General features: G+C 42.0%; 1 protein-coding gene across 2 annotated transcripts in view; it reads left to right on the top strand.

The window, feature by feature from the left end:
- Nucleotides 1-408: 408 nt before the first annotated feature.
- The window catches only part of IRGM (immunity related GTPase M), an 89,003-nt gene continuing 66,341 nt past the window's right edge, over nucleotides 409-23,070 (top strand). Inside the window, exons 1-2 of one of the 2 annotated variants that reach the window (XM_009235811.3) lie at nucleotides 18,855-19,541; nucleotides 20,019-20,986. In XM_009235811.3, the coding sequence (XP_009234086.2) occupies nucleotides 20,420-20,986 (567 nt within the window). In that variant the 5' untranslated portion in view covers nucleotides 18,855-19,541; nucleotides 20,019-20,419. Of the gene's footprint in view, nucleotides 486-18,854; nucleotides 19,542-20,018; nucleotides 20,987-23,070 lie in introns of those variants that run through there. The other variant, XR_008525560.1, reaches the window with a different exon arrangement.

The following is a 23,070-nucleotide window of genomic DNA, read 5'->3' on the forward strand; positions in this document are numbered from 1 at the left end:
GGCTAACAGCTGGATCAGTGCAAGCTCTAAGAGAAGGCTAAGGCAGAATTATAAACAGCCTGTTAAGCATTGAAGGAGTGTTCCAGAACTATGCTAATCTGCAATGATTGAGAGAGATTTTTTTTTTTTGGCTGTCTTTTATTTCTTCATTTATTTTTGGGAAGGGACTTGATATGGTACACTAAAAAAAAAACTAAAGTCGTTTATCAGTTCTAGGAGCATTTGGGCAGAGTCTTCAGGGTTTTCTAGTATAGAATCATATTGCCAGAGAAGAGAGATAATTTGATTTCTCCCTTTTCTATGCCTTTTATTTTGTTTTCTCTTGCCTGATCGCTGTGATTAGACTTCCAGTACTATGCTGAATAGGAATGGTGAGAATGAGCATCTTTGTCTTGTTCCAGCTCTCAATGGGAATGCTTCCAGTTGCTGCTCATTCAGTACGACATTGGCTGTGGATTCGTCATAGATGGCCTTATTATTTTGAGGTATGTTCCTTCAATGCAGTTTGTTGTGGGTTTTTAGCATAAAGGAATGTTAGATTTTATCAAAAGCTTTTTCCTTATAGACTTTAGTAAAATTTCAAGATACAAAATCGATGTACAAAAATTAGTAGCATTTTGATACACTAGTAATATTCAAGCTGAGAGCCAAATCAAGAATGCAATCCCTTTTACAATAGCCACAAAAATTAAAATACCTAGCAATACATCTAAACAAGAGGTGAAAGATCTTTACAAGGAGAACTACAAAACACTGCTAGAAGAAATAATAGATTACACAAACAAATGGAGAAATATTCCATGCTCACAGATTAGCAGAATCAGTATTGTTATAATGGCCAGACTCCCCAAGGCAATCTACAGATTCAGTGCTATTCCTATCAAACTACCAATGTCACTTTTACACAATTAGAAAAAACTATTCTAAAATTCATGTGGAACCAAAAAGGAGCCCAGTCAGCCAAAGCAATCCCTAGCAAAAAGAACACAGCCAGAGGCATCACATTACCTGTCTTCAAACCACACTATAAGGCTATAATAACAAAAACAGCACAGTACTCATACAAAAACAGACACACAGACCAATGCAACAGAATAGAGGACCCAGAAATAAAGCCACATACCTATTGCTATCTGATCTTCGACAAAGTTGACAAAAACAAGCAATGAGAAAAGGACTCCCTGTTCAATAAATGGTGTTGGGATAGCTGGCTAGCCACACACAAAGGAATAAAACTAGACCCTCAGCCAGGCACGGTGGCTCATGCCTGTAATCCCAGCACTTTGGGAGGCTGAGGCGGGTGGATCACGAGGTCAGGAGATTGAGACCATCCTGGCTAACACAGTGAAACCACATCTCTACTAAAAATACAAAAATTAGCCAGATGTGGTGGTGGGGACCTATAGTCCCAGCTACTCGGGAGGCTGAGGCAAGAGAATGGCATGGACCCGGGAGGTGGAGCTTGCAGTGAGCCAAGATCGCACCACTGGACTCCAGCCTGGGCGACAAGGCAAGACTCTGCCTCAAAAACAAAGAAACAAAAAAATACAAAACAAAAAAACTAGACCCCTACATTTCACCATATACAAAAATTAGCTCAAGAAGGATTAAAGATATAAATATAAGACTTCAAACTGTAAGAATCCTAAAAGAAAGCCTAGGAAACACCATTCTGGACAATTGGCTTTGGGAAAGAATTTATGACTAAGTCGTCAAAAACAACTGCAGCAAAAAAAAAAAAAAAATTGACAAGTGAGACCTATTTAAACTAAAGAGTTTCTGCACAGCAAAGGAAACTATCAATAGCGTAATGAGAAAACATACAGAGTGAGAGAAAATGTTCACAAACAATCCATGTGACAAAGGTCTAATACCCAGAACCTGTAGGAAATGTAAACGAACCAACAAGCAAAACCCAAACAACCCTATTAAAAAGTGGGCAAAGTCATGAACAGACACTTCTCAAAAGAAGACATCTAGGTGTCCAACAAACATATGGAAAAATGCTCAACATTACTAACCATTAGAGAAATGCACATCAAAACCACAATGAGATACCTTCCCACATCAGTCAGAATGGCTATTATTAAAAAGTCAAAAAATAACAGATGCTGGTGAGGCTGCAGAGAAAAGAGAATGTTCACACACTATTAGTGGGAATGTAAATTATCCCAGCCACTGTGGAAAGCACGTTGGAGATTTCTCAAAGAACTCAAAATAGAATTACCTTTCGATCCAGTAATCCCATTACTGGGTATAGCTAAAAGAAAATAAATTATTCTATTGAAAAGACATACGCACTCGTATGTTCATCACAGTACTATTCACAATAGCAAAGACATGGAATCAACCTAGATGTCCATCAACAATGGACTGGATAAAGAAAATGTGGTACATATATATCATGGAATACTATGCAGCCATAAAAAATGAATCACATCCTTTGCAGCCACGTGGATGTTACTGGAGGCCATTATCCTATGCAAATTAATACAGGAACAGGAAACCAAATACTGCATGTTCTCACTTATAAGTAGGAGTTAAAAAAAATCAGTATTTGTGAACATAAAGATGGCAACAGTAGACACTGAAGAAAGGGGGGAGGAAGGGAGGGGTCCAAGTACTAACAAATGATTGGGTACTATGCTCACAACCTGGGTGATGGGATCAATTGTACCCCAAACTTCAACATCACACAATATACCCAGGTAAGAAACCTGCACATGTACCCCCTGAATCTAAAATAAAAGATGAAATGATTTAAAAAATTAAAAATGGACTAAACATAAAAAGAAGGTAGTAATGGAGGAAATGAGAGGGGTAAAGTATAATATAGAAAGAAAAAGTAAAATGGCAAAAATAAGTTCTTCCTTACCAACGATTACTAAATGTAAGTGAATTTAACTCCCCGGTCAAAAAGCAGAGACTCCTATAGAGTCATTTCAGATCTAAAGATACACATAGGCTGAGAGTGAAAGAATGGAAAAATATATTTCATACAAATAATAATGAAAAGAGATCAAGGCAGAAATTTCCCCAATAATAGTTGGATAATTCAATATTCCACTTTCAATAATGGATAAAGCATCCATACAGGAGATCAATAAGGACCCAGAGACATTGAGCAACACTAAAAACTAAATAGACCTAACAATTTAGAACAATACACTCAACCAGAGCAGATTATATATATATTTTCTCAAGAGCACATGGCATATTCTCCAGGACTTTAGGCCACAAAATAGGTCTCAGTTAATTTAAAAATGTTGAAATCATGCAAAGCATCTTTTCTGACTACAAAAAAAAAAAAAAAAAAAAACCCTACAAATCAATAAGAGAAGAGGAACTGGAAGATTTACAAATCTGTGGAATTCAACAGCACACTATTACACATCCAGTAGGTCAAAGGAGAAATCACAATGGAAATTACAAAATACTTAAAGATGAGTGAGAATAAAAGTACAGCATACCAAAACTAATGTGATGTAGGGAAAGGAGTGCTCAGAGGGAAGTTTACAGGTGTGAACACCTACATTAAAAAGAGGAAAAATCTCAAATTAACATAAATTTACACCTTGAAGAACTATGGGAAAAGGGCAAATGAAACTCAAAGCTAGTGGAAGGAAACAATAAAGATGAGAGTAGAGTTCAATGAAATTGAGATAGATAAACAATAATCAATGAAAACATCAGTTGATTCTTTGAAAAGATTAACAAAATCGACAAACTTTTAGTTAGACCAGCAACGAAAACCAGAGAAAACACAGATAACCAAATCCAGAAATGAAAGTGAGGACATTACTTACCAACCTTACAGAAATAAAAAAGATTATCAGAGAGAATAATGAAAAATTATTCACCAGAAAATTAGATAACCAAAGGCAATGGACAAATTACTACATACACAAATGACCAAAACTGACTCAAGTAGAAAATTTGAACAAACCTATAAATGCTAAATGAATTCAATAAATAATCATGAAACTCTGTACAGGGTGACATCAGCAAGACTTTTCCAGCTGCTGCTTGAGGGTCTGACATCAGGGAGTTCTAGTTTCTGGAGGGATCCAAAAAACAGGAGTAGGAATTTGCATTTTTTATTCTCTATGCCCTTTCAGGGCACCTCCCTTTATCTCCTTGGCTGGGAAACCATGGTTTTTCTCTTGCTGAAGAGACCCACTCATAAGGCAAAGGGCTGCATGGGCCTCTTATCATGAACATTTAAATGAACAAATTGTGTGTGTATGTGTGTATGTTGTGCATGTGTTTGAACAATTATTAAATTCAGCACACAGTGTCTGCCCTGAACCAGCACATTACACCAGGGAGTGGATACTCCAGGGACTCCCAAAACACCCACACTTTGGAAGCAGAATGGTCCAAAGTTGTAACCAAAGTTGATCTTCCCCTGTGTGGGATGATCAACACTGTGTTTGAAATGCTTGTTCTTTGGTGCTGTAAAGAAATAGCAGTTGAACATAAATTTAATTTTCTCAGCAAGGCCATTTTTATACTTTCTGCAGAAAGCGTACACTCACCAGCAGTTTTGCCACAAGAGTACACTGAACAAAGGAGACAGGGTCATTTACAACTTGATGCATCCACCTTACTGCTGTGTCTGCTTTCTATTGGCTGGAACAGGACTTCACATTCTGTATTTGTCTTGATTGGCTAGGAACTTAGAACTTTTTAAAAGGGGCAAAGGCAGAGGAGAACAAAGGAAGCAGGCAGTAACTTGTGGAATGCTGAGAAAGGTAAAAACACCTTCAAATAAGGAAGAGGAACAGGCAATGACCTAATGCTTTCTTGGACCAGTATAAGCATGCCAGGGCAAATATTTAGGCTAAATTGTGGGAGCTCAGAACATAAAGTACATTGATTTCTTTATTACAGCTAACAGATATTTAAGGATGTTAGCACAGGTCTTTGAATAAATTTTCCTTCTAAGAGAAGTTACTATTTATTCCTAATTAGATGAGGAGGAACGTCTTTGAAGAGGAACCTCTACTTTACTTTTCACAATTCCTTCTCTTCTTATTTCATAACTCCTCTTCAAACTTGTTTAATATGTTTTGACTTAATTGCTTTGTTTGTCTTTCTAAGAGAAGTAATTTTTCTGAATAGGGTGGAGGAGAGTTAGGAGTTAACTCTGTAAGAGTGGCACAGACAAGTTTTTGTATAAAACTTTGAAAGCAGGGAATAATAGCCTACAAGAATAAGTACACTAATAACAAGAGTGAATGAGGTGAGAATTGAAGTTCAAATTTATTTTTATCCACTTAACTAATGCTTTATTATTTTATTATTATTATTATTTTATTTTGTTCTTTCTTTCTTTATTTTTTTGAGATGGAGTCTGGCTCTGTCACACAGGCTGGAGTGCAGTGGCACAATCTCGGCTCACTGCAAGCTCTGCCTCCCAGGTTTACGCCATTTTCCTGCCTCAGCCTCCTGAGTAGCTGGGACTACAGGCACCTACCACCACGCTGGCTAATTTTTTTGCATTTTTAGTGGAGACGGGGTTTCACTGTGTTAGCCAGGATGGTCTTGATCTCCTGACCTCATGATCCACTTGCCTCAGCCTCCCAAAGTGCTGGGATTACAGGTGTAAGCCACCACTCCCAGCTGTTTTAATATGTTAGAAAAAGGATTATTTATTTTTGAATTTTTGGCAAGCTTATTGGATAGGGCTGTTAATCCTTGTAGCACTTTTGTTATAGTTCCATCAGGGCAGTATTATTAGGAACAAAGGTACAATATTGAGTTTTAATTATGACACAAACATCCCCTTTTTCTGCTAATATTATATTTAAAGCTATTTTATTTTTCTAGGCCATCTGGCTTAGCTTAGCTATCTCTTTGATGCTTAGCAATCTGTTTGATGATGTCCTGAGTGTAATGTATGAATTGTTGCTGATTGTAGTAGATATAGTTCATTTAGTCTACTTTTTTTTTATTTATAGTTACTCATCAGAACAACATGGATTCAAATTTTGCAGCTGTTTGATTTTGTGCTTTAAACTTATTTGGCACTTCTCATAGGACCTTAATAGCATTTACATAAAACTGAGGATTAAAGGACTCATAAGGAGTTTCTCTTGGCCTGTGGTGCTTTGTTTTTACTTTTTTAGACTGATGAAATGCCAGGGTGAAGGGGATAGCCAATTGGATTAGAGCACAAGTACTGCTCCAATTATTTGGCAGAGTGTCCAGTAAAGGACCTTCACAGCACCACCATACATTTGCTTGAGGATGGCTAAGCATGGACTGATAGGCAAGCTCTTGGAAAGGCTCGAGCTCCTTGCATCTTTTTGTGCTTCCAAAGAACACCAAATTTTCCTCTTGCTGTGAGAGGCATAAAGTAAACTTGGCATTTAGAGGTGGAAGCTGGATTGCCTTCAGGGGCTGACCAGAAGAGTGTTGAATTTCAGGAAATAGCAGAGAGAGCTTGGCATGATGGATGATCCTAAGTAGTGGGATTCTGAAAAAGAGCCACCATACAGTCCATATCTGGTCGATGAGGAGACCGTCTGAGTGGAAAGAAGATAATCTGGGCCTCTGGCCTACCGTGAATACAAGGGTAATAATCGCTTTTATTTAAAGTGTGAGCGGAATATTTAATCCATTCCAGCTACACATTTGCATCTTGATATTTTGTCTTGATGGCTAAGGTCTGTCTGTCTTAGATCTCTTATTTTTAAAATAGACACTCTAGTTTTATTAGATGTAGGAGCAACCAGTGTGGGATCTAGAACTGAGGCTACTGAAGAAGAGGAAGATGGGATAATAATGCGTGTTTTCTAGAGTTAGTTAAGGTGGAGGTAGTGACAGAGAGAAGGACAGGGTTATATTGATAAGGCTAACAGTTAGAAGGGGTAGTCTTTTTAGTGAAATAGATGAAGGGTTTTAGATCTGCACAAACCTTTTTTGTGGAAGTCTAACTTTGTTCCTGAGTAGTTTAAAGGACGTAGTCCTATTTACTACAAGGTTACCAGGCTATAGGAGCAGAAAATCAGCATCTTGGCTGCAGGTGATCACAACGATGAGTGCTAGGGGTAACTGTGTCAATTAGAGGGCCAGGATATAAATATTTGTGTGAAAAAGCTAACTGTCATTGATCTTTTACATTTCCACAAGGTATGATAGAGCAAGCATTAAAGGCAATGGTCTGAGGCAGACTTAGTTACATTAATAACAAAGGAACTAGTAACAGAATAAGGAAAGAAAAGGAAGCAATATAGAAGGTATGTGAAAATTAAGCTTTCTTTAACTTTAACTTAGTAGGGCTTGATCTTAGTACAGTAACCTAAGATGTTTTCTTGACTCGAGTATGGTGGGTCCATTCTTTCTCGGCTGTGCGGATGGCAGTCTCAGTGGTTAACAGCATAAAATAGGGTCCTTCCTAGGCTGGCGTGAATTTTTTTTCTATCTTTTGATGAGAATGTGATTTTTAGGCTGGTGCTGGTGTACTGGAAATTCTAGGGGTGGTACCTGTGCTAAAAGACTTTTAGTTCTGAGGGAAGGGAAAGTGGAAGATAAATTAAGTATATCATTTCTGCTGCATATCTTGGGGCTTGAGGCCTCATGGTGATGTCTCCCACTCCATTCCTGCTCAGCACTGCCCAGGGGATGTGGCGGCCTTGACCCCTCTTAAGGTCTTGGCTGTCTTGTGGCCTTCGCCACCCCTGCACGTTGTGGCCTTGGGGATGAGGGGCCTTGTGGGACTTACCTGGCCACCTTCAGGCCTCAAGAAAGCTAAACACCATTTTATATTTGAAAATGCTTTTTGTATGATTTTATATGAGATAAGTTAAATTTTACCTTTATATTAATGTGCTATTAATGCTAAACTTAATTTTAATAAAATCTTGCAGATATTATTTATCCAATTTTAATGTCTGACTATAAGGTAAGATTTTTATAGACACTTTTTAACCTTTTATAATTTTTGTTAAAGAGCAGGTTAGTGCTTTAAGAAAAATCTATTGTGCTTTTATTTTAATGTCCAGTTCACAGAAAAACTGGATGATACCTCTTCAACTTTAGCCAATATGTTTACACACAGAATTTCCTTTGCAATTAACATTTTAAAACTTGCTTAAACCTTTAAAACAAATTTTCTAACCTTTTAATATAGGTAAGAATCCATATTCTTATGCCTTCTTATAATCCTGTTATTAAAAGTATATTTTATTTTTCTTACATACTTTGTACATAAACTGTTTTTTAAATAGTTTTACATTCAGGAGGCCTAATTACTTTTAAATTATACAATATTTATTGCATAAATTCATTTTTGTAACTTTCCTTATGACTTTCACAGACAATCTTCAACATGTCTTAACTTTCTGCCTTCCTTTTACACTATTTCTTTTCTTAGTTTCAACTTCTGGGTCTTTCTTTGATTTCTGTCTCTTCCAGTTTCTCTCTTACTCTTTTTTTTCTATTTCTCTCTCTCTCATTTGCACTCTTATTTTCCTCTCTCTCATTTGCACTCTATTTTTCTTTCTCTCTCTGTCATCCTCTGTTTCTTTTTTCCTTTCTGAGTTCTCCTGGTCTTGCGGCTAGCAGGGCTGGGCAAAGGCATGGGCCTCGCCCCCAAGTATGCGCTGCTGTCTATTTCTCCTGTTTTTATTTTTTTCTGATTTCATTTTTTACTTTTTTTCCCCTTTCTTCCTACACTTAGTTTCTCAGGCTGGGTGGGATTTGCATGGCTGCAGTCCAGGCCCTGGGCCTTCACTGGCCTTGAGGCTTGGCAGATGCCTGCAGCAACTTGCAAGAACTGTACCTTTTCACCTCTTCTGCTCTCCTCCTGGCACTGGTCCTCACCCTCTTTTTCACACAGAGCTGGGCTGGGGAGAGGGACTTAACTTTTGGCACACCTGGCTGTTTGGCACCATGCTTGCTGTTTTTGCTCTCTTTCTCTCTGACTTCCTCTCCTAGTTTCTTTTTCCTCTCTGCTGGTCTTTCCTTTGCCTCTGCCAGCCACCTACGCTGCTGTTTTCCTCCCTCTCCTTCCTCTTCCTCTAGGGGAGCCACCGGGGAGAGGAGCTTAGGCTTTTTCTTTCCTCGAGAAGAGGGGGAAGGGGAGTTTTGAAAATATATATATATATATATTTTTACTACCAGAGGTTTGTGTGAGGTTCAACCCCCTCTCAATGGGGATTTCTCACCTCTTTTTGAGGTTCAAGCCCCCCTCAATGGGGATTTCTCACCTCTTTTTGAGGTTCAACTTCTTCAATGGGGATTTCTCACCTCTTTTTTGAACTCCAAGACATCCTGACTAAGGAATACTTCACTGGCCCCTGTCACTTTCTTTCCTTAGTCCTGCCTAAGGAATGCTTTATCTCTCCTGCAGTTTCTCTCTCCTTGGTATGTCCTAACCAAGGAATGCTTTACCACCCTGTGGCTTATTTTTTAGTCTTGACTACCAAGGAAATAGTTTACTGGCTCTCCTGGTGTTTTTTTTCCTTGGTCTGTGCACACAGTTTCCTGGTTCAGGTGATATATGAAGATCTTTTACTCCAGGTCACCGGCCAGTGTTTTTTTTTTTTTTTTTTGTGTTGCTGAGAGTCTGGGTTTATTTGTCACAGCAGGTGGGTCTCGAGTCCTTATCCCTGAGGCCACTGCAATGAGGCAGAGGAGTGTGCTCCTTCATGAGAGAGGACTGGAGACCACCTCCAGAGAAGAATGTATCCCCGTACCAGCCACCAAATTGTTTGAAATGCTTGTTCTTCGGTGCCATAAAGAAATAGCACTTGAACATAAATTTAATTTTCTCAGCAAGGCCATTTTTATACTTTCTGCAGGAATGTTACACTCACCAGCAGTTTTGCCACAAGAGTACACTGAACAAAGAAGACAAGTTCATTTATAACTTGACGTGGCCACCTTACTACTGTGTCTAGTTTCTATTGGTTGGAACAGGGCTTCACATTCTGTATTTGTTTTGATTGGCTAGCAATCTAGAACATTTTTAAAAGAGGAAAAGGCAGAGAAGAACAAAAGAAGGAGAAAGTAACTTGTGGAATGCTGAGAAAGGTAAAAATACCTTCAAATAAGGAAGAACAGGCTGTGACCTAAGGCTTGCTTGGACCAGTATAAGCATGCCAGGGCAAATATTTAGGCTAAATTGTAGGAGCTAAGAACATAAAGTACATTGATTTCTTTATTATGTCTAGCAGATATTTAAGAATGTTAGCACAGGTCTTTGAATAAATTTTGCTTCTAAGAGAAGTTACTATTTATTCCCAATTAGATGGGGCAGAAAGTCTTTGAAGAGGAACCTGTACTTTACTTTTCACAACTGTATGAACTGGTTATAGAAAAGAGAAATGTTCTTCAGAGAAAGTGACAATCCTTATGGAGAAAGTGAAAAAATCCTGAAATTTACTGCCACACATGCATACTTTCAGAAATTTGCATAATTGTAGAACTCTTCTTCCAATTTGATCACCCCACCCCATCTTTTTGTTCTTTACTTACTATTATTTCAGAGGGATTCAGGAAAACAAGGGAGATAAATGCATGAATTCCACTCTACACTGTGCTATGGAGCCAAATTTACTTTAAGTCCACCTAGCTGGTGAATTTAAATGGTTTAAAACAACAGTAAAGGGGAGGAGATGGGCTGTAGAAGAAACTGCTTCGTTATCATGAAGTGATTGATAGAAATAGTAGATTACCATTCCAGAGACTGAAGATAAATTTCATGAACATTTCTAATGGATGACTTGGGCCTGGACCTAACAGAATCATTAGAGTCCTTCCTAGAGATGACAGCAATCTTTGTTTCCTACAATTCTTGGTTCTTCCAAGATCCAGCAATAGGGTGTTGATGGTTTAAGACATAAAGACAATATAATTATTACTTTCATCTCATTTAAAATTAGAGGCATTTGGCCAAGCTATTTTAGTTTAGGTTCCACAAAAGCAATGCCCCCAAAACAAAGACTTGGCTACAGATAGATTATCCTGTGGGTGATCCTGCCTTATTTAACTGGGGCTCAATCCAACATGCATATGCCCCCAAATTGTCCAAGTGGGACAATGTGGGCAGCTTGGACCTGGCTCCCAACCCACATTGGTAAAGGTACCCCCCAAATATTTCCTCCTCACTACTTCTAGGCTGAACATGCATGCTGGGCAAATGGGCTCTCTTGGATCTGAAGACTGCTCTAAAGCAGAAAAGCAGAGAGACATGTTGGGAGGACACCTAATTCAAGTTAATAGAGTTGGCTGGCCAGTTTACAGACTCTCTCTCTTTCCCTCCCTTGTCAACTTACGAATTTGGGCAATTGATTCAAAATTCTTGCAAAGGCAAATTTGGGTAACTAGGGTCTATTGCCAGGCTCTATTGATAACAGAGTACATCCTCACTGAGCATCCTCCACTCGGTGCCAGCAAGCTCCTGGTGTCAATGGTGGGGAGGTCATTATGTACTCAGGTGCACATCTCTGATGGATAAATATATTGACTATTATCCATGGATACCCAGCTAAAGTCAGCAGTGTGCAGAGATGAAGAGTTCAAAAGAGGCAACGACTGAGAAGAGCTAGGATGAAAGAGAACCAGCCTACAACAGATGGGAAGTAACCCTTGTTCCTGGTCATTCCGTCCTCTGTGTCCCTTCTGTCAGGGACCTAGATACACAGCAGGCATGCCCCTGTACCCCTGCCTACTACCCAGTCTCTACGTGAGTTGGATAAGGAGTACTTTATTCTATAGTCTTGGATGAACATCAGCTAGAACAATGGAATAATAATGAGACTTTAAGTAACTAAATTCTTCAGGATTTCCTGAGTGCCTACATACACATTATCTACTTCAACTTCATAAAGCCTGAATGAAATGAAAATAACTTTAAGATAATGAATCTCAGACACAATGGAGGAAAAGCTCCAGACACTGGCTGAGGAGGACCTAGGACCTCAGCCCATTTGCAGGACACTTTCCTCTTCTATCAGACACCCATGCTCCCCTCCATCTGCAGCCTCCCACACCCAGGGACTAACCATCAGGAAAACGCCTAGTATTTCTTCCCTCACTTGCGAATTCCTCACTAAATGCATCTCTTCTTGCTGCCTTTTACTTAACTGGCTGCACTTTGCTCAGCCCCCTCTGCTCTTACTGTCTTTCCAAGAAAGTCATAACTGATGGATGTACATTTTTTGGGTTTTGGAAACTGTTGACTGTTGTCACAACAAGGAGGTAAGACATGCTGGCAAAATCCTTTGGCACCTGCCTTGCTGTGGCTGAGTGGGGCTGGGCTGTGATGGCAAGAGATAGAGGGGTCCTCATTATGGGTGAAAGCTGCATGGGGCTCTTTGCATACTAGGGCACCAGAAGTTTTCTTAGTGTGGCACCCACAGCCCGGAGGGGTATCACTGATAATTAACATCCAAAGAACCTGAGGCCCAAAGCAGAGATAGTAGCTCCAAATCTCTTATTAGATGGAAGACTGAGATTCCCATCTGATTTTTTTTCAAACCAGCCAGAGTATTTGGAACAGAAATGCCTAACTTGCCTGTTAAAAAGTAAGAGAGTGCTGATATTTAAGCTCTGGCTGGAATTTAAGACTCTGGCTTTTTCTTGAAAGCTCCATATATGAAAAAGAAAAGTGAAATCAGATTATGCTTTTTCCTCTTCCCAACAAAGCCAGTATTTCCAAGAGTGAAAGGCTCTCTGTCCAGTACTCAGGCTGCCCGGTGTGGATGGCTCAGTGAGAGAGGGGAGAGTGAGAAGCCATTGGGGCCAAAACTAGGGCTCTCAGTGACTGAGAGGAGTGGACAAGTCTTCAGTCAGCAGAGTTGGATTTGGGATGACAGACCAGGATTTCTGGGGTCAGTGCAAAGGCCAGTGAGAGCCTCCTTCTTCCCTTCTCTGCTCAGCCCCTGGGGTCTTCTTCCTCCACAATGAGTACTGGTGAGTCTGAAATCTCTTCTCTGCCTATGCTCCACTGAGGGAGACCAGGCCTTTGTGTCCTGGGAGCAGAGTGAGATAGAATTAAGGAATCTGCTCTGGAATCACTGAAAGCAACATGATGTTTTCACATCACTGCCCCCTGCATCACAGCTCCAAAAGGGACACATTATAGTCCCCAAGAATTGGCTGGAATACTACACAGGTTTGTTAATTCTCTGGCCACGCTTAGGGAATATCCTCTCTCCCGGTCACACTCAGGTAATCAGAAGTCCAGACATTCTAATAAATAAGCCCTAGACCCTTGTTGAACTTAAATCTCCCTCTCCCCAGCTCAGTCCCACCTTGGAGTGAGAAATCAGCAGTAGGGACAAGAAAAGAGTCAGCTTCTGGTCTTTTCTTTCCCCTACCTCCTCTTCTATGAGCGTCTGATGTTTGGGACCCTTACAAGGTGTCTGTGTGGGAGTGGCGAGGGTGGTGAAGGGTAGAGAGGTGGGGAGAGGAGAGGCAGTGGTCAAAGTCAGGACAAGTCTCACTTGTCATATGGTTGCAATCTGGCCTTAATGGCCTCTGGGGGGTGGTGAATGTTACTGCCTATCCTCTAGTATGAGGGACCATGAGGGACCCTCTCTGATATTCCTTTTGGGACCTTTGAGATAGGCAAAGCCCTAATCCGCAGATTTACTCTCACCTCCTCAGTCTCTGCAACAGGTGGGCCCAGTATCTTTCAACTGAGGTCCTGTTGACTGTGTTCTGCACACTGGGCTCTTCCCTCTAGTCCTTACTGTTGGCCTTTGATGAAGGCACATCCACATGCCCTTTCTGCTTCCTCAATCTGACAGTTGTCCTGTTCTGACCCGGGCAAGGAGTTAAGGGGGCAAAGCCAATCTCACGATCTCATAGCTGCATAAGTGGTTTTGCAACTTCTTAGTTCTGTAAATCTCCAGAAAGCAGACACACTATCATCTTACTAGCCTCATAGCCACCTTGTGCTGGGGCATCTCTTCACTTACTTTAAACACCCTGGGGGCTTTTCTTATGGTCCCCATTTAAAACAAGGAAATGAAATTCTCTGAGAGGTGAAGCAGATAACCAAGGTCACTGCTAGTATAAACATGCATGTGCAAGTGTCTTTTTCATATAATCACTTCTTTTCCTCTGGGTAGACACCCAGTAGTGGCATTGCTGAGTCAAATGGTAGATCTACTTTTAGTTCTTTGAGGAATCTCCATACTGTTTTGCATAATGGTTGTACTAGTTTACCTTCCCACCAGCAGTATAAAAGTGTTCCTTTTTGCCACCTGCATGCCAACATCTGTCATTTTTAAATTTTTAAATTATGGCCATTCTTACAGGAGTAAGGTGGTATCTCATTGTGTTTTTAATTTGCATTTCCCTGATTATTAGGGATGTTGAGCATGTTTTTTCATATGTTTGTTGACCATTTGTCTATCTTCTTTTGAGAACTGTCTATTCATGTCCTCTGCCCCACTTTTTGATGGGATTATTTGTTTTTATTCTTGCTGATTTGTATGAGTTCCTTTTAGATTCTGGATATTGGTCCTTTGTCAGATGCATAGTTTGCAAAGATTTTCCCCCACTCTGTGGATAGTCTGTTTACTCTGCTGATTATTTCTTTTGCTGTGCAGAAGCTTTTTAGTTTAATTAGGTCCCATTTATTTATTTTTGTTTTTGTTGCATTTGCTTTGGGATCTTAGTCATGAATTCTTTGCCTATGTCAACATCTAGAAGAATTTTTCCAGTGTTATCTTCTAGAATTTTTATGGTTTCAAGTTAGATTTCAGTCTTTGATCCATCTTGAGTTTATTTTATTATTATTATTATTCTTTTTGAGATGGAGTCTCACTCTATCACCAGGCGGGAGTGCAGTGGCGTGATCTCGGCTCACTGCAAGCTTTTCCTCCTGTATTCAAGCAGTTCTTCTGCCTCAGCCTCCTGACTAGTGGGGACTACAGGCATGCACCACCATGCCCAGCTAATTTTTGTATTTTTAGTAGAGACAGGGTTTCACCATGTTGGTCAGGATGGTCTCTATCTCTTGGCCTCGTGACCCATCCGCCTCAGCCTCCCAAAGTGCTGCGATTACAGGCATGAGCCACTGCACCCAGCTGAGTTTATTTTTGTATAAGGTGAGAGCTGAGGATCCAGTTTCATTATTCTACATGAATCATCACATTGATTTTTCCCTCAGCCTTTTCTGATAATGATCAAACAGAGAAAAAGCCTGGGATTTGATCCACATTATTTTCTGGGCTCATGGAGTTCTCTGATGCACCAGCTTCCACATCTGTGATAAGGCCAGGTCTTAGTTTGCTATAAGTACCTTTGTTTGGGGATCAAGATAATTGGCACGGAATTAACTATATATAAACTTACATGGGAAATCTATTAATCTGTGTTCATCATTCTGCATGTTTTACTCATGAAATTAATTCATTGGATTATGAAAACAAACAGATGAAAAACATTCATAGAATGGAATAGGAGTTATAGGGTGTATTTAAGGCAAATTGGTCTGTAATACCTCACATTCACCTGTGTGCTGGTATTTGTGTGCATGTGTACTTGGTTCCTATATGCTCACTTAGTAAATTTAGGAATATGCTCCTTCTAGGATCTGGTTCTTTTTTTTTTTTTTTTTTGTATGGCTGCCACTCTGTAATTGAACCTGGTCCCATGACTCCCTTTAGAAGGGCCTCCTCCTCCTCTTCCAAAAGGACTCCTCTGCCCCTGTCTGGAGGAAGGTATCTGGCAATATATCTGAGCAAGATATTCAAAGAGCCGAGCTTGGAGCAATTGTAACCCAGGCTGAATTCTAACCTTCCAGGTCAGTGCTCCTGGAGGCTCATGCAAACAAACACACAGGCACACTAACAACACCTGGAAGACACTCCAACCTCATGCAGAGGAAACCACACCCTCACTGGCAGTGACACAGGGGCCTGGGCAGGCATAGCACAGAAGAGTCCTGCTGGAACTGAGATAAAGTATCTCAATTGTACAAATAATTATTTTTGGCTTGGTTGTGTCTAGCGTGCAGCTGGTGAGCCTTCACCATGGACCCAGGAGAAGTGGATCATATGATCAAGGCCTGGGGGTGGGACAGTTGAGCTGGGGCTGCAGGGGCTAAGGCTCTTTTCCATGGGTCTCAGCACTGGTGGACAGGTAAGCAGACAGGTTTGAAGATGCTGGCTTGGTTCACAGACATGGTCACAGAAAAAGCCTGGAAAACTATAGGGTTTTCTGCTGACCTCCCACACTCACTATGGACGGTCAGTACCCTGCACTGGCCTGTGTCGTACCCAAGCAGAGTGTGCTTGAAAATCGGATGTATATTAGTAGACCCCGTGCTCAGCGGGGACAGTTTAGAAAGGAAGTTAATTTATCTGTCAATTAGTAAGTTAACAACACACAAAGTGTACTGTGTTTTACTAATCAAACAAAAATATATTAAACACCTGCTGGGCACAAGGAGTACAATGGTAAAGAGTCTAGTGGAAATGTTTAATGGTTAATGCCAAGACGTGTGTATGCATTAATATGATGCCAATCATTTAATACCTCATGAAGCAATAGTTTCTGGGACTACTTGGGTTAGAAAATGGCCCTGCCACAGGCCCAAGCCCATCCCCCACCCCGCATGTGCTCCTGCTCCACTCCCTTGTGCATCTCTCTGGTATAATGTTGTGGGGAAGGGGAGTGCTCGATTCCTCACCTTAACCAGCCTGCCAGCTATCCATGCAGAGACATTTGGGCAAAACTCCGAAGACGAGACCTCCCCACTCCATTCTCCTGCTAGGCTGCTGAGGGACTCCATTTGAACCTGGTAACTACCCTGCCCCATTCCCTCCAGATTCCATAGGTTACCTCTTCCTCTTTGTGGACTAACTAAAAGCAACCGTATCTAAGTAGCATTTGATGAGAAGAAACTAGTTATTTACATAAACCAAAATAATGTTACAATGGAGAAACTTTATATAGCAGCCACAAATGAAGCCTGGCATGAGGAAGTCAATGATCAGTTGCTGCTCTCGCCATATGGTGGGTTATAAAATCTCCCCAAGACAAGTGAGGCACCGAGAAACTGAAGACTCATATACATTCCAGAGAACAGGGCCTCTCTCATCCATCTCCTCCATTAGGGCCTTTCTTCATGTTTCATAGATAGACAGCTGGAGCCAGTTCTCTGCTTCCTGGGCCCTCTAAAAGGGCCAAAGACTTGGACAAATCCATCGTCCTGGGCACTCAGGAGGCAAGATTCTGTGTGTGCATGAGTGTACAAACATGTGTCATGTGAGAGAGTGTGTGGGCACTGGGCACACGAAGCATGAGTGAGTGAGGGTAGGTGAGTGAACACGTGTCAGCCTACATGAGTGCATATATATATGCACAGAGTGTGTGAGCATGTGTGCACCAAACATAAGTTTGTGTGAACGTGGCACCACAAGTGAATTTGTGCGTTTGTGTGTGGGGTAAGTGAACATGTTGCAGCCTGAGTGAGCAAGTGTAGTGGGTGCAACAGGGATGAATCTGTGTATGTATTCATGTTTACACATGTCAGCTTAAGTATGTTAGGGTGTGTGAACCTGTGTCAGTGTAAGTATGTGTGGGCCTGTGCACAGAGTGCAAGTGAGTGTATGTGTGCATGCCAAGGGTGAGTGAGAGTGTGTGTATGGGTTGGGGTGGTAAGTAAATATGGCTGGGCATGGGTGAGTGTGCACACCAGGTGTGAGTGGCTGTGTGCACAGTGTTGTGTGTGTTCACAATGAGTGTGTGAAACAGACCTGCCAGGCCATGCTAGTGAGAGGTGACAGTGTGCTGGCAGCCCTCACAGCCCTTGCTGGCTCTAGGAGCCTCCTCGGCCTTGGTGCCCACTCTGGCCACACTTGAGGGGCCCTTCAGCCTGCTGCTGCACTGTGGGAACCGCTTTCTGGGCTTGCCAAGGCCGGAGCTGGCTCCCTCAACTTGTGGTGAGGTGTGGAGGGAGAGGCGCGGGCAGGAACTGGTGCTGCGGGCGGCGCTTGTGGGCCAGCATGAGTTTTGGGTGGGGGTGGGCTCAGTGGGCCCTGCACTCAGAGCAGCCATCCCCGGCAGTGAGGGGCTTAGCACCTGGGCCAGCAGCTGCTGTGCTCGATTTCTCCCCGGGCCTTAGCTGCCTCCCCGCAGGGCAGGGCTTGGGACCTGCAGCCTGCCATGCCTGAGCCTCTCTCCCCGCCCCTCTCCATGGGCTCCTGCGCAGCCCCAGCCTCTCGGATGAGTGCCGCTCCCTGCTCCACCCATGGCGCCCAGTCCCATGGACTGCCCAAGGGCTGAAGAGTGCGGGTGCATGGCGGGGGACTGGCAGGCAGCTCCACCTGCGGCCCAGTGAGGGATCCACTGGGTGAAGCCAGCTGGGCTCCTGAGTCTGGTGGGGACTTGGAGAATGTTTATGTCTAGCTAAGGGATTGTAAATACACCAATCAACACTCTGTATCTAGCTCAAGGTTTGTAAACAGACCAATCAGCACCGTGTGTCTAGCTCAGGGTTTGTGGATGCACCAACCGGCACTCTGTGTCTAGCTAATCTTGTGGGGACTTGGAGAATCTTTATGTCTAGCTAAGGGACTGTGAATGCACCAATTGGCACTCTGTATCTAGTTCAAGGTTTGTAAACACACCAATCAGCACCCTGTGTCTAGCTCAAGGTTTGTGAATGCACCAATCTACACTCTGTATCTAGCTAATCTAGTGGGGAGGTGGAGAACTTTTGTGTCTAGCTCAGGGATTGTAAATGCACCAATCAGCAACCTGTCAAAACGGACCAATCAGCTTTCTGTAAAACAGACCAATCGGCTCTCTGCAAAATGGACCAATCAGCAGGATATAGGTGGGGCCAGATAAGAGAATAAAAGCAGGCTGCCCGAGCCGGCAGTGGTAACCTGGTTGGGTCCTTTTCCATGCTGTGGAAGCTTTGTTCTTTCCCACTTTGCAATAAATCTTGCTGCTGCTCAGTCTGTGGGTCCACACTGCTTTAATGAGCTCTAACACTCACTGCAAACGTCTGCAGCTTCACTCCTGAAGCCAGTGAGACCATGAACCCACCGGGAGAAACCAACAACTCCAGACCCGCCACCTTAAGAGCTATAACTGTCACTACAAAGGTCTGCAGCTTCGCTCCTGAGCCAGCGACACCACGAACCCACGAGAAGGAAGAAACTCAGAACACATCCAAACGTCAGAAGGAACAAACTCCGGACACATGGCCTTTAAGAACTGTAACACTCACCGGCTTCATTCTTGAAGTCAGTGAGACCAAGATCCCACCAGTTCCACTAGGAGTAGAGAATCACATCACCTTCTTTTAATCAGTCTCAAATACCTGGCCCCTTGGGGAACCTGCAAGAGCCAGGTTTGGCGAATGCAATGATAATCAATTGTCTAATCACTGCCCTGAAAAAGAGCAGAGCATTTGAGTATGCTCTCTCCTTCTTTCCCTTACTTCAGTTGGGCCCAACATGACAATCCTAATGGAAGCTCAGGGGTCAAAGGCTGGTGGCTTACTTCGTATATATTGCAGCATTTCAGTACTGCTCTGCACGTGTGCGCCTCTGCCTGATGAGGTAAGTGTTAAACAGGGATGATCACAGCTTCAAGTAAGCAATTTATGTCCTCTGGCGCCATCTTCAGCAGAGAAATATATAGGTCACTTTTACTTGTCTGGTCTTGGTCGTGAAATACGTACTGAAACTTGTGAAGGAGCAGACCTATATTAGGATAGAGTAAAAGAGGGAAAGACAAAAAACTCTTGGGCTTTTCAGGAGACTTGGTTCATTCTCTGCTTTTCAAGCCATCTCATACCACATTCCTGCTTTGGAGGCTGACTGTTGGAGGCACAACCGGCCTCACGGCATTCCTCAGGGACCCTACCTTTCTTGCTCCCTGAAGGAATGTGCACATTGCTTGAATAAAAACAATCAAAGAACACTCAATCAAGATCGTCTTTGCTGCAGTCTTCGTTGAGGGCTGGGGATGCTAAAAGTCAGATGATTCATGTGTACCCTGTCCATCCTAACTCACCTGCTCTTCTACTTCCGCAGCTTACTTCAGTGCCCACAGATACGACAGAGTTCCCAAGTGCCCCTCACAGTCCATTAGCTGCATCCCTAACGTCTTTTTGCCACACCATAAGCATTGGGGTTTGTTTGTTTGTTTGTTTTGAGACGGAGTCTCACTCTGTGGAGTCTCGCTCTGTTGCCAGGCAGGAGTGCAATGGTGTGATCTCGGCTCACTGCAATATCTGCCTCCTGGGTTCAAGCGATTCCCCTACCTCAGCCTCCTGATTAGCTGGGACTACAGGCGCACACCACCATGCCCAGCTAATTTTTTGTATTTTAGTAGAGACAGGGTTTCACCATGTTGGTCAGGATGGTCTCGATCTCCTGACCTCGTGATCCGCTTGCCTTGGCCTTCCAAAGTGCTGGGATTACAGGCATGAGCCATGGTGCCCGGCCAGCATTGGGGTATTTTATTGAAGATGGAGGCCATGAGTGTTGAGAAAGCCTCAGCAGATGGGAACTTGCCAGAGGTGATCTCTGACATCAAGGAGACTCTGAAGATAGTGTCCAGGACACCAGTCAACATCACTATGGCAGGGGACTCTGGCAATGGGATGTCCACCTTCATCAGTGCCCTTCGAAACACAGGACATGAGGGGAAGGCCTCACCTCGTACTGGGCTGGTAAAAACTACCCAAAGATGTGCCTCCTATTTCTCTTCCCACTTTTCAAATGTGGTGTTGTGGGACCTCCCTGGCACAGGGTCTGCCACGAAAACCCTGGAGAACTACCTGATGGAAATGCAGTTCAACCAGTGTGACTTCATCATGGTTGCATCTGCACAATTCAGCATGAATCAGGTGATGCTTGCCAAAACCGCTGAGGACATGGGAAAGAAGTTCTACATTGTCTGGACCAAGCTGGACATGGACCTCAGCACAGGTGCCCTCCCAGAAGTGCAGCTACTGCAGATCAGAGAAAACGTCCTGGAAAATCTCCAGAAGGAGCGGGTATGTGAACACTAATTCCTGTCTTCATTAAACATTTTCCATCTCCTCCTATTGATTCCTTTTCTCCTTTATTTCACTGGACTCATTGAAACACACCTGGTGCAGAAGGGTATCTTACAATTTTAGGGGGCATGTAGAAAGTGTGGTTGTGTTGTTCTTTGAGATCTTTTGGGTGCTGGGGCCAAGATTCCCAGGCAAGGCTGCTTGCTTCAAAGGTCCTTTCCCTTCACAGAACTCTCCACCAGGTGCTAAAAATGATCAGTGTCTTAAAATGGATGCAAGATTATATCATCAGGGTCCTAGCACTCTCAAACTGAGTCATTTGAGAAGACTTTAATAATGAGGGTATTTTCAAAGGTGTGGACAGGGTGCAGGGAGACTACCAAGACAAAACGTTAACCCCACAGTGTAACCTCAAGGCAAGTAGCGGTCGGGAGGAGTCCTCTCCAGGTTTGAACAGGCAAGTAGAGAGGCAGGTTGCTTGAATCTCAAGATGGAGTTTATCAGTAATAGGCTTCTGGGCTTACAAACACACAATTGAAATCTACAGCAAAACCTCTAAAACAGAAAAAATAGTAACCATGTTAAAGGGTTCTAAGTTCTTGTTTTATCCAGAGCATGAGTAAAGATGTTGATTAAGTTTAAACTATGGTTTATAAGCAATGCCTAATATCTTATGGTTTATAAGGAATGCCTAATATCTTAAATAACTAACAAAGGAATATAAACTGTGCAAATAACTTGCAAGTGACAAGAAAAACAATAGTATAGCAAAAATTCACTCAATACAAAGGAAGGCATCAGAAAAAATATAGCACAAAATAAAATGTTACATATAAACTGAAAATATCAATAATTATATTCCGTGTCACTGGACTAAATGTTTTAGTTAAAAGTAAAATGATCATCAGGCTGGATTTTAAAATTCTAACCATATATGTGCATGTAATTTTTTTCTTTTTCTCTTTTTTTTTTTTTTTTTTTTTTGAGATGTAGTCTTGCTCTGTCGCCAGGCTGGAGTGCAGTGGTGCAACCTCAGCTCACTGCAACTTCTGCCTCCCGGGTTCAAGCGATTCTCTTGCCTCAGCCTCCCAAGTAGTTGGGACAACAGGTGCACACCACCACGCCCAGCTAATTTTTGTATTTTTAGTAGAGACAGGGTTTCACCATGTTTGCCAAGATGGTCTCTATTTCTTGACCTTGTGATCCACCTGCCTTGGCCTCCCAAAGTGCTGGGATTACAGGCATGAGCCACTGCACCTGGCCACCACATATATTTTATAAGTGACATGCTAGATAAGGATACAGAAAATATGTAAGAAAACCTACCCCTCAAGTCCCAAGTCAAATAAAGCAATTGTAAGCCAAATATATAGTAAATAATGTTTCAGAGAGATGCCTGTATAGATGGTATAAGCATTCATTAAAAAACCAAAAATATACCCAATAGTCAGACTGGTTTTAAACTCTAGCTTTTGGAGGGGAACGAGTTTTCTGTGCTGCTGAAGGGTCCTATTTCTTTTCCTTTCTTTCATTCATTTTTTAAAAAATGTCTGCTTTATTGAGATGCTAGTCACATACGTAATCTAAAAAAATCTGTATGGCAGTAAAAGATGTGTGCTTATAATTTAAACAGTACATAATTATGCACTAGTATGTAAGTTCTATTTCCTAATAATAAGAAGTTGTTAAAAATGTCTTCAAAGGAGGTCTTCATATACTGAATATGGAGATCTTCAAAGGAGGTCTTCATATACTGATATAGAACAAATACCAATATGTTAAAGAAAAAATAGATTGTTAGACGTTATTTAAGAAATGCTTCCATGTCTGTAAAATAGAGAAATAGCTTGTGCATACTTGCTTATGTATACATACAATAGTTCTGCAAGGATATTATGGTCATTTCTGAGGGGTAAGGGGTGAATAAATATGGAGTGGGAAGACATATTATTATGTACCCCCCTTTTTTGAGATAAGGTCTTGCTATTTTGCCTTGGCAGGAGTGCAGTGGTGCCATTATTTAATACCTTACTTGAGCCTCGAACTCATGGTATCTTCCTGCCTCAGCCTCCTGAGTAGCT

This window comes from Pongo abelii, chromosome 4, assembly GCF_028885655.2.
Source record: "Pongo abelii isolate AG06213 chromosome 4, NHGRI_mPonAbe1-v2.0_pri, whole genome shotgun sequence".
Lineage (NCBI taxonomy): Eukaryota > Metazoa > Chordata > Mammalia > Primates > Hominidae > Pongo > Pongo abelii.